At 44.6% G+C, this 12,530-nt stretch overlaps 1 protein-coding gene across 1 annotated transcript in view; it reads left to right on the top strand.

The window, feature by feature from the left end:
• The window catches only part of Nhlrc2 (NHL repeat containing 2), a 51,883-nt gene extending 42,582 nt beyond the window's left edge, over positions 1–9,301 (top strand). Inside the window, exons 9-11 of the mRNA XM_005352523.2 lie at positions 160–366; positions 1,226–1,445; positions 3,960–9,301. Of these exons, the coding sequence (XP_005352580.1) occupies positions 160–366; positions 1,226–1,445; positions 3,960–4,216 (684 nt within the window). The 3' untranslated portion in view covers positions 4,217–9,301. The remainder of the gene's footprint in view (positions 1–159; positions 367–1,225; positions 1,446–3,959) is intronic.
• Positions 9,302–12,530: the final 3,229 nt, after the last annotated feature.

Genomic DNA, 12,530 nt, shown 5'->3' on the forward strand with positions numbered 1-12,530 from the left:
TTTTGATGATGTAATTCAGATGTTGGGGAAAATAGGAAATATCTACTGTTTGAAGATGTATTTATCGAGAATGCTAATAACAGCCAGGAGTCCTGGCTTACCTGGCACTGCTGTAAACAGGGCCGACTGCAAGGGAAATGTTTGTTCATTTTTCTTTAGATTAAAGTTGTGGATCCAAAAACAAAAGTCTGCTCAACGCTAGCAGGGACCGGAGATGCAAATGATGCAGCTTCCAGTTTTGCAGAGTCAGCTTTTAATGAGCCTGGAGGCTTGTGTGTCGGTGAGAGTGGTCGGCTGTTATATGTAGCGGACACTAATAATCACCAAATCAAAGTGATGGATCTGGAAGCAGAAACAGTCTCTGTGGTGAGTTATCTTAAGGCGTAGCTTAGAGGACGGACGTGGGTGCAGGGCGACTGATGTGTACTGGGCAGGTGGAGCGCGGGAGCCGGAAGTGGATGCCCCTGTTGTTTTCAGGGACTTGCTTTGAAGGTCTCCTGTTAGTCTTAAAATAGAAGTTTCCATCTGCTGTGAGTGGATGAGGAAAGTGTTGGATTTTGAAGAGAAATGGGTCTGTTTTTAAATGCATAGAAGTCATGACACACTGTATTTGTGTGCCATGTGGCCTTGGTTTTTTTGTTGTTGTTTTGTCTTATTTTTTTCAGTGATCTTTAGATTATTGCTGTCTGTCTGTTTCCTGTGGTAAATCCATTACCAAGTCATCTTCTGGGGGAACCTCTAGAAGTCACAGCCCCCAGCCTCTGAAAATGAGATAGACTAGTGCAGATGTGACCAAGTTCAAATTTGTCTTCAAAAAAGCAGTGTTTCCCACCGCTTTATTAATGTATCCTATTTACCTGGATGGAAGGGGGCTTTTTATTTTTATGAGGTACTTTGTTTAAAAATAAATGCCACAGAATGGCAGCAAAAGTATCATCTTTGGATACCTCCTGGTAGTGAAGGTTAGGAGCATGTATCATCCTCCCGGTCCTTAGATTTGTAAAGTGTTGCTTTAGTTTCCTGCCGTGTGTAAGCACGTTGCAGCTGTTGGATTCTGTGGTCTCAGGGGTGATCTGACTGCTGAGGTGAGCTGTTGCACTGTGCTCTGGGGGGCACTGATGTCATTGATAGAGAATGTCGTGTTTCTGCCCCATCTGAGGTCAGGCTCTCTCGCTTTGGTCCTAAGAGTGCTTCTGCTTCAATAACCCATCCTCTGGTCTTCTAGCTTCCCATCTTCAAGCCTGACAGTGCCATGGTGGATGGTCCCTTCCCCAGAGAGAAACAGAAGACAGTACCCAAAGTGCCCAAGTCTGCCCCAAACATCCAACTCGCCCCTGTGACTGTGTGTCCTGGCCAGACTCTGCAGCTGAAGCTCAAGCTGGACCTTCCCCCAGGAACAAAGCTGACAGAAGGTGTGCCCAGCTGCTGGTTCCTGACTGCTGAAGGTAGGGCTGGCTCCACAGACACAGGATAAAGCCCCGAGGCTGAGCCGATAGCTTTGTTATATATTTTACTGTGTGTTTGGGCAAGATTTAAGGGAAATTATGTGAAAACTGTGATTCTAGCTGTAACACCACTTTGATATTTTTCTCTTGGCCTTTGCTGTCCCCTCTTCCTTTTCATTAAGAAGATGTGGCCCACGAGAGCCCTCTCATCTCTGAACAACACGGGCTCTGGGAATTAGACCTGCCTGCATGCTTACCTTAGTCTCCCTCTTCCTGCTGTCCCCTTAAACAGCATTTAGGAGGACTGCCAGTTTGAGGCTAGCCGGAGCTACATAGTGATTTCCAGGCCATCTGCCCACAGAGTGAGAGAGCCAGTCAGAAAACCAAAGTTAAATAAATAAGAATTGAAAGTCTGATGAGAAGACATGAAGTGGCGCTTCCTTGTTTAGGGTCCTGCTCGGCCTGTGTGTGTTCTGTGTGCTGTTGTCAGTGCTGTCGGACGTGCACCATCTGACAGCGGACAGCAGGTCTACAGAGAAGCCCTGGGCTCGTCTCAGATGCGCTTCCTCTGCACTCGTCTCCCACGCTCTTTGGCACATTCTCACTCACTCTCCCATTTCCTGAGCTCCTTCTCCCACACCCTCTCACACAGTTCTTCTGTGTCCCCCAATCCTGGCCTTGAGCCTGCCCACCTTCATACGGATCTGTAGCAGTCAGTGTGATGTCCAGGCCAAGGGGATCTGCAGGTGGCCTGCTGGTTACAGTCTGGACTGGCCCCGAGGTGGCTCCCTGAGCCTGTGGGAACCACCTCCTCTGATCCCCACAAGAAAGAAGGCTGTACATGTGGCCTAGCTTTGGGGGCAAACTACAAACCCTGGGCACAGCACATCCCCTCTCTGGGCTCCAGGAGGTCTAGGAAGGGTATAGCTATTCTGCCTGTGTCTATACATAGCAAAGCACCCCAGCAATTGGGGAATCACAGCTCACATATTTAATTTCTCTGTGTAATTAGAGACCAGTATTTTTTTAAAGTAAGATGTTGATAATTAACCTTTTTTGTTTTGTTTTGTCTTTGTTTTTTTGTTTGGTTTGTTTGTGTTTTTGTTTTGTTTTGGCTTTTCAAGAGGGGTTTCTCTGTATAGCCCTGGCCATCCTGGAACTCGCTCTGTAGACCAGGACAGCCTCAGATTCGCCTCCTCTGCCTCCCAGTGCTGGGATTAAAGCCATGTGCCACCACGACCTGACAACAATTAACCTTTTTAATGCTGCATTCTTAAACTTTCAAATAGTTGAATTCTGAATCATTGTCATATACAGTGAAGATGGCATTAAACTGGAGGGGTCAAATACTTACATGTTTTATTACTTGTCTGCAATATTGTCTCTATTTTCACTATATAGAGCAAATAAGCTTTTAGGCAAGAATCCTAGTAATTCAAAGATTCCGAAAGTATTATAGAGCCATGTCTTCACATAGGGATAGAAGATAGTTTCTCTTGGGGCTGGTTCTTGAGAAATAGTTACAGTGGCTAGAATATGTGAATGTTTTAAAGAACTACATGCATCTTACATCTTTATAAGTCACAAATGTGATAAATATGAAAAATACACAAAGAAATAGTTGATGTCTTAATTTCTGGATTTTAATGTTAAAATAGTTTTTTACTGTCTTGTCTGGATTTAGAATTCACTGCAGAGTTGTGTGCATTTGTGCTCTCGGAAGTTCATTCTGTAGTTTTTAGACGGTCCCTGGAGCTTTTCCCTTTGGGTAAAAATGATCAGCTGTCTCACTGTCCCTGTGCTTGGTATTCAATGATAGATGTACTCTGAGCAGGGGTGAGAAGGAGCTAAGGAGCCATAGCTGCAGTTCTCAGTTTTATTCCAGGAGAGATCAGTTGTGTTATAGATTTCACAGAAGGGAAGAGCTGCATTAACGAAATACAGAGATTGTCAGTCTGGGAACTTCTCGTGGGGGTCATTATGTCTCACGCCCGCGTGTCATTTCCACAGACCAAAGTGCCGGCATTCACAGACTTGTAGTAAATACTTGCTGATTAAGAGACACTTTTCTTAGAATTTTCTAGTTTCCTACTTTTATCTTTTCAAATGTATGTATATTTCGTGTGTGAGTGTGTTACCTGGTGTGATTACATGTGTGTGTGTGTGTGTGTGTGTGTGTGTGTGTGTGTGTGTGTGTGTACATGCACATGTTTTTGTGTGCAGGTAGTTAACTGCCACATGTCTTTCTGACATCTCTGCACCTAAAGTGTTGAGGAAGGGTCTGCCCCTAAGCCCGAGCTCACTGTTCTGAGTAGTCTAACTGGCCAGCCAGCTTGATCCAGGGATGCCTTGTCCCTACCCCTGTCCTCTGGGATTGCAGGTAGGTGTCACCTACACCCAGCATTTAGGTGACTTTTGAGGTCTGACCACTGGTTCTCACATGGGTGAGGCCCAGAGCTGTACTGACCTCTTGTGTCTTCTGTAGTCTGTATGATACTCTCTCCTGTTTTCTAGGCAATGAGTGGCTTCTTCAGGAGCAGGCCCCGTCTGGAGACATAGAGAGTATTTCCAGTCAACCCACAATTGCCCTGCGGATTCCTACCGATTGCTTGTCACTTGAAGCTGTGCTATCCGTCAGCGTGTTTCTGTACTACTGCAGTGCAGACAGCAGTGCTTGTATGATGAAGGGGATCTTGTTCAGGCAGCCTTTGCAGATAACCGATACCCAGCCAGGCTGTGGAGCTCCTGTAGAGCTCACACATGTATTCTAGGAGTTAGCCCCCATCCATCCTCCACCTGCCGTTTAGGAAAAAAAGTATTAAAAGTCCATTGCTTAGTTGTAACAACCGATCCCAAAATAAAGTTTCTCTCCTTATTAACATTTTAATTCTAAACAAATGGCTTCATTTTAGCTGTGTACTAGCCAGTCATTGGGCATCGTTTAAACCACTGTAGCGTTAGCTTTGCTGCTCTTGGCACGAGGCTGCAGTCCATGCCATAGTAGAGAATACTGTGTTGTGCAGTTACTTGTAATAGCACTGGGTGTTTTAAATAACCTCTCTGCCTTCATCGGTGGCGGTCATAGTCACGGGACAGACCTAAGCCGTGCGCTGTTATTGAGTCACCTCCACTTAGTGACTCCGGTCTGTCTGAAGCCAGAACAAAAGCTGTGCTCAGGAGACCCCGAGAGTACAAGAGGGCTACTTACTATCTCGTCTGTGTTTTCTAGCTGAGGTCTTTGTAAAAGAGAGTTTTAATCTATTTTTATTATAAATTATTTGTTTTAACACCATTATTAATGCCTTATAACTTTATACAGAAAAAAGAAAGAATTCCTGAGAGCATGCAGACCTCTTCTTATATGCCTAGCAGACAATGCCTAGATCCCCAGAGACGTGCTGACCCTTGAGGTGGGATTCAGGCCATATTCCTTCGCATGATAACTTATTGTGATGGTGTAACTTGATATAAGTATTATATTGTTTGGGGAATTAACATTTCAGTTTTAAGAGTTAAATACAGATTTATTGGGTTTGGGATTTTTGTTACTATTTTGGTTCCCATATTTAGAATTTAAATTATGATCATTAATTCTGATATTTTGAAAAAATCACATGTAAACCTTTAAATTGATGTGATCAGTGTAAAGTATTTCAGTGCAGCTGACGGGTATAATTATCCTTTCATGCTTTGATTTAAAGTGTTAGTGCTGAAGCAGTGGTTTGCTCACACTGCTTTTGTATTTGAGTTCTTTAGCCTCCTAAGAAACATGACTGAGATAGAATATGGGGAGTGATTCTCATTGTTGCTGTAATTATCATAGAATATCATCATAATGGTTTAAAAGCCCATTTGCTTTTTAAAACTAACTTGGCATATATTTTATTTATTCAGATTATAAGATTTCAGAAGCATCTATAAATTCAATAAGTATCTGTAGACAGTCTGGCATAGCATGCCCTCCTTTTTCCCCAAAAGAACTAGATATGAAGTGTAATTATTTAAGTATCATTCTACACATATATTGGTTGATTTTTGAAGTAGTTTTCACGGGTAAAATTTGCTTGTTTTATTATTGAGTTAGCTAAAAGTTCTCTGGAGTAAGAACATATAGAATCTGCAGAAGCTGCTCTTTGAGAGAAATGCAGATGGAAAGGGGCAGAGATCTTGGTCAGAGCTACACACGATTGCCCGGGAGACCTTTGCAGCAGAGCGGCCACAGCAAAGGGTCTGTAACTACGTCTGTAGCCCATGGGCTGTGGACTGCACCCTCCTGTATTTCAGCCTCTTTGTTGGGTTTGTTGTGTTTCTCTTTTCCAGTTGGGCAGGATGAGAATAGTTTGGCTCAACTGTTCCTGATTGAGGACATAAACAGCATCACTCTCTAGAACAGAGTATATACGGTTTAACTAATGTAGAAATAAGGGTTACACAGTTTTCACTCTAAAAATACAAGTGTGTATTCTGTAGTTTCTGTACCTTAAAAATTCCCCAAATCCTCTTTAGAATCCCTTGGTTTTCTTCTGTCTGGGCAGAATGTTAGTTTAGTGCTCAGTGGTTCCCTGGTCTTCCGAATACACAGTTTACACAGTTTGACTCCTCATCCTCACCCTGCCTCTCTATGCTCCTGTTGATGCTACAGTGTTATCAGTAGTAGGTTAGTGTAGGTTTAGAAAACTCACACTGAACAGTGCACATAGCTTCCTAGACTCATGGGTGACATAATGTCACATAAGGAAACACTGGAAAGTTTAAAAACTTGAGGACCTGCAGCAGCCTTCCGTTTTCTCTGTGAGCTGTTTGTCTTACAGCCTGTCTGCTCTGGGGCTCCTGCTGCTGGGATAAGGATGTTGGCCTACTTTTTGCAAGGTTGGGAATTTGGGGAGCATAATGAGAATGTGTGACTACAATTTTGCCACAGATTCAGAACTGACTGCTCGTTCTTGTCTATCAGCTGAAGAGACTTGAGCTTACCTGCTGCCATCGGCAGGACAGTGTTGTGACTCAGTGGGAGAATGTTTCTTTGCCATGTGTAGAGACCCTGGGTTCAATCGTCAGAGGGAGAAAAAAATCATGGAGAGTGAAGTTTTGTAGTGGACAATAACAAAAATATTTGCAGGAAGACTGCATCATTAATGCTCATAAATGAGCAAACTCTTGGTGTTTATTTTCATTCTGCTTCTCTATCTTTCAATGATCAGCACTTTAGAAAGATCTAATATCTTTAAAGATAAATCTGAATAGAAAGCACTAATGTAATAGCTTTTCTAAAGCCACTTCCATTACCAAAGATGGGATCTAGTTTAGAGTTTTTTCATTTACCAGTTCCCTTTAAAGTGAGTTGGTGAGGAAGGAGTAGTCGTGGTGTTTTGTGTGTGGCACAGTGTGGTGGCCAGAGCGTGGGCTCTGTGGCGGTCTAACCCTGTAAAGCAGGGCTGCCTGGGCTCGCTGCCAGGATTCAGTGAAATGTTCGCCACAGCATTTAGCATGGAATAATTTATGAACTGCTACTTATCAGTTTTGTTACTAATAATGACAATAATTTATGGCCGCAGACACGTGCTTGACATTTTTTTCACAACTCCAGTTTCTAAAGCAAAATATTTCTTCCCCGTCTGACATGTTAGTATACCCGGTAGAGTCTGGGCTCAAGAAGAAAAAGGGCACTTAATGGTGGGTGTGTTACACTTTCACCACCTTGTGTCCATGAAGAAGGACCCCATAGTGAAGGGTTTAGAAAGATCTTCTGGGACTTTAACCAATGAATCCATTCCATAGAGAATCCAGACATAGCTGGAAACCTCACCACACTCTTACAGTTTGTACAAGCATCCTGAGATTGTAACCGGAATGTCCCGGGAGGGTGCTGTCTCTCCCTGGGATGCTGTTCTCCAGATCTTCAAAGTGCTTTCACATTCATTTCCTGGGGTGGGCTTCATTCAGTACAACATACAGACTAGATAGGTGTGAGCCATGTAGAGACGGGTGCTGCTTTGGCGTGGTGGTACCCCATCCGCAGGTCAGGAAGCTCCTAGGATAGAGTCCAGGGCCTAGAACAGGGCCAAGTACGTGGGCGTGGGTGGGTGTGATGAGTGTCCTTGATGGCTGTGTGACTAGTGAGCAGCAGGACTGACTGGGGCTCTCACAGATGGGGAGTGGAGGAGTAATTCTGCGCCCACCTCCTCAGGCTTTCAAGACGGGGCAGGGGAGTCACAGTCATTGAGTTCTTGCCATCTGCGGGTGCTTCCCCGAGTGCTTTGTGTTGACTGTGTGTCCTCAGCACAGCCTCGCAGGGGAGGACAGGTAAACCCCAATCAGGCGCTGAGGAAGTGGCAGAGCCTGGACAGTTGTCTGCCCGCTGCCTGCCGTGTTGTCTCTTAGACATGCATGGTTCACATATTTCGTGCCTTTATGTAGTAACTTATCAATCTGGAGAATTCCAGGAGCCCTAGGAGTGATTGTTTTTGAAATTCAAATAATGCCATTTAAATTACGTAGCTTTAACTAGACTCTTAGCTGCCTGGGCCTTGGAGTAGTATATATAATTGTTATTTCCCAGAGGCTTTTCTGTGCCCCTGATTCCAGCCATTATCCTCAGTTCTTCTCAGCAGGTGTGTGTACAGAAATAGCAGTCAGGACTGTCCGAGTGACCTCATCCCAAAGAACAGGGCTGATGCGGTCCTGAGAAGTGAGGTGTAGAAGTGTGAAGTCCTTAATGGTCCTGTGCGGGCGGACATCCTGGTGATTCAGAAGTTGTTCCTGATGTCAGCTTAGCACTGCAAGCCAGTGCTGGCTCCTGACGGGCATCCCAGGGTGGAGTTAAGTGACATGGTAGTGAGGTGGGCTGTGTGCAGTGAGCATGCTCTGCCTGTGTCGTGAGGGGTCATTCCTGGTGTCCGTGCATGACCGTCCTGGTCACTTACCTTAAGGTAGACACAGTGCCAATCACCAGTTGCTTTTTCCACCTGTGTCCCATAGCCTGAATGAAGAATTGGCACTCACCAAGCCACTGGTTTCACCCTGACCTTAATGAAGTGTGCTTTGCTCCCGTTTCTGTGCAGCAGGGTAATAGAAAGAATGGTCGTAAAAGTTACAGGCTTTGGGATTTGAGCCACATGGCATTCTATGGCTAATAAACCTCAGCTCCTACATGTGCTGACTTGTGGCAGAGCCCGGCGCTCAGCTCTCAGATGGCTGTAAGAGCGAGCACATGGGCTGGGAGACGAATAGGACGAGCTCTCCTGCAGGTTCTCCTGGTGCGGCTTTGGTTTAATCATTGTCAGAGGTGAGAGGTAAAAAGCTCAGACCCTAGACACTTGTGGAATGCGTGCTTGGGTGTAGTTACTCATTCTTGGTGTGTGCTCTCCTCCCCTGGCACGTCACTCGTGTGCCTGTGGACACTGCTGTTGACAGCCTTCTCACCCAAAGGAAAGGGCTGCCAGCATTTTCAAGAGCACTTCCCCCATGTGCACGTCAGCTTTAGGTTAGAAGTGAACACTAAGCCAGCAGCCCTGTGCCACAAGTGTTCTGTCTGCCCTGCCTAAGAAATGGACTTGAGCAAAACTGCTTTTATATAATCTGAAGCTGTTAAGTGTAGACAAGCCGTTGGTACTCTTGGGATGCTTAATTACAGCTTTCCACTTGAAAACGAGGGTCAAGATCCTCTGAGATATGGGCAGTTCAAAGGGAATTGTTATTCTGTACCTAGTTTCATGAGAAAATAAGTTGAGATAAATAAAACCTAAGGGGGAAAAAACACAAGTCCCTAACATAGCCACTGAATCATCCTTTCTTTTAAAAATTAGTTATCTTTCTTTTTAGTTCCACCAGGAGCATGAATGGTTTTTGTTGTCATAGAGTTGGAATGTCTTGTTGATGCATGCCTGTGATGTCATCATTGCCGTTTACCTGCAGAAACCTAAGCCAGCACCCCTCTTGAAGTCCTTGACTTCTCCCTCAGAAGTAGCTGGAGTTTCTGGAGCCTTTGAGGAGCCAGCGTTCCACAAAGCTGTGAATGGGGAAATGTTGTTGTGATGGTTATTTTTCTAGAATCTCTAGTAATGTCTTATTTTTCAAAGGCAGGGGTCCAGGACCCTGTGTGACTCAAGTAAAGCATCCTAATTGTACATGGGCGGATGGTGCAGTTTTCAGTCCCTGTGTAGGAGTGCGTGGAGAGCCAGGGCAGACACTCTTACTGTTAGTACTTCATGCTTGTGTAATCAAGATGTCCATCTGTCTATCTGTCCTGTAAGGAATGTTTCCTAGACATGTCACATTAGAGACTTCCCCATCTTGGGTGGCTCCATTTTGTAGTTTTGTGTGTGAGACTAGAGGTGGTCTGCCGTGTGACTTCATGCCTTAACAGTGCAAGTTCAGATACTGCTATTCTAGACATGCTTTGGTCTAAAAGAATTTACCTGCTGTGTATTTTTTAAGTGTTTAATAGAGATTGATTAATATATTTTTATGCAACTGTATTTTACATTTATTTGTAGACCAAACTCTTGAGTGGATTTTTAAAGTGTGTGGTTAGATGGAATGAGAGCTTGGTGGCCTTCATCAACTCAAAAGAAATGCAGTTCCTGGGGTCCTGGGAAGTGGGAGTATTCTACTGTACATGGAAACCTAAACCTCTTTTACAAAGCTTTGTACTTTTTTTCATGAAATAAATTAAATATTTTCTCTCTAAAGTTGTGTTTCTCTTTAATGTGCTGTGTGTTTTAAGTATATCACTAATTATACTACTTAGAAACCTGTAAGCTGGGCTGGAGAAATAGCTTCGTGGATTTGGAATTTGGGCCTCCACCCTCACATAGCAGCTGAGCTGGTGTGGACAGCGGGGGAAATCAGGAACTTCTCTCGAGTTCTTACTCCCATCAATTTATGATGGACTCAGATGGAAGCCCAAGGACAGTTGTATTAGAGAAACCCCAGGGCAGACATTGACTCTCAGCAGCTTCCTGGAGGAGAAGGAAGAAGCCACTGCAGCTCGCATGGAAGGTGGAGACATGGTGGACAAGCAGCCGCATGGAGGGAAGGAAATGTTGGGGAAAGGGAAGGCACACTTAGAAAGGAAAGGAAGCAGCAGCCATTTCTGGATAATTCAGAGGCTTTTGGAGCAGGCAGACTTGTGACCTTTTCGTAGCTGTGGCTCATGAGCTACTGCATTAGAGGCAGGGATTCTGGGAAGGGAAAAGTACATCTCCTTAAAGACCTAATTATTCTGCCCAACTCTAGCATGGCTTAACGAGCCACCTTCCTGGGGGTGGTCCCTTAGTCAGAGTGGTTGGACCAGTGTTTGAGTGTTGTGCCTCTATGATGATGTATACTGTGTGTATGCTGTGCCTACAAAAGACCGGCAGAGGGTTCCTGGTTCCATGGAACTGTGGTTGCAGGCAAGTGTGAGCTGCCATATAGTTGCTATGAACCAAACCCACATCCTGGAGAAAAGCAACTGGTGTTCCTAACCACTGAGCAATGTCTCCATCCACTGTAAGCAAATATTTAATAAGACAGTCAGTTATAGTGGCAGATTTTTATACAGCTGAACTGAGAAAGAGGGAGCTATCTAGTCACTACTTGATGCTGGGGAGGAGTTTGGGCTCTACCTAAACTGTGAATTTGAAAGGAATTAATGACTTCAAAGAAATTACCAAAAGGGCAGAAGATGAAGACTAGGATGGAGATGACATTACTGAAAATTACTGAGACACAAAAGCAATGATTGCGAAGATTGGTGCGTGTGACCATATACACATTGTAAGTATCTGTGTAACACAGTGAGCAGAAATGAGAAGTCAAGTGTAGTGTTACTGTTCTGTTGCGTTAGTAAAACACCATGACCTGGACAACTAGCAGAAGGAAGGGTTTATTTGGGATTGTGGTTCCTTGGGGATAAGAGTCCATCCTGGCTAGGAGGCATAGCAGCCAGATCAGAAAGCTGAGAGCCAGCACTCTAATTCACAAACACAAGGCAGAAAAAGCAGATAGGAAGGGAAGCAAGACACACTTTCTCCAGCAAGCTTGTGCCTCTCAAATGTCCCACAACCTCCCCAAACTGCCACCAGCTTGGAGACCAAGTGCTCAAGTGTCTGAGCCTATCAGGGACATTCTCATGTAAGCATAACATCAAAGAAAACTCAAAACAGGAGAGACAGAGAATTAATATTGTGAATTATCAAATTGTGAATGTACCAGTTTAGGAAATTATCAGGGGACATTAGTATGCAATTGTGAGGAATTTGCAGGAATGAAATGTTCCCTCAGGAGTTAAGATGTGCCGATTCTGTTGGCTGCTTAGTGAGCCTGTTGATAACAAAATGGCTCTTTACCTTAACCAGACACAGGGACACCCAGACTCAGCAGCCGCATTTACCTTAACCAGACACAGGCTCACCATTTTTGTTAGCTGTCGTGGGCAGTGTCACGAGGAAACAGGCAATGTAGCTACATGCATCACTATCTGTAAGCAAAATGGCCAGTCACAAAGTTTGAGAGAAGTGATGTTCCTGTTTGCTGTCTGCGGGACACATCTTACAGAAGTTTTGTTGTGGAGAGAACTGGCCTTAAATGGGTGTGTGCAGAAAATGGGAAAGGAGTCTCAACTTACCCCACAGCCACCTCACTAAAGGACAGCCCTGAGCTGTTCTGTCCCCAGCAGCCAGCTTCCTGTCCAAACGGCTGGATTTATTACAGACTAGTGCTGCCCAGAGTTATTTTATGATTAGACAAGAAACGTGATTAGGATCTGAGAAGGCTCAAAATACTGATCTTCTGACGGTGAATGTCATGTCTTCAGTCTGTTGTGGTTGTCCCAGGATTTACCCATCAGGTGGGAAGTGAAACCAGCCAACCTCAGGCTCTGAACCATAGACCACAGAGCTCTGAATACGTAATGGCAAACCTTCTTAGTTTAGTTCCCAAAGAGCAATTTGTTATTTATGCCTTAAGACTTTGTAAGACAGTGTTTTTATTGTGTTTGTATATGTGTGGTGTGCACATGTGAGGCTGTGTGGGTGTGTAGGTGCGTGTGCACATGGCGTGTGGGGAGGTGCGTGTGCACATGGCGTGTGGGGAGGTGCGTGT

The sequence above is a fragment of the Microtus ochrogaster genome, chromosome 8 (genome assembly GCF_000317375.1).
Source record: "Microtus ochrogaster isolate Prairie Vole_2 chromosome 8, MicOch1.0, whole genome shotgun sequence".
NCBI lineage: Eukaryota > Metazoa > Chordata > Mammalia > Rodentia > Cricetidae > Microtus > Microtus ochrogaster.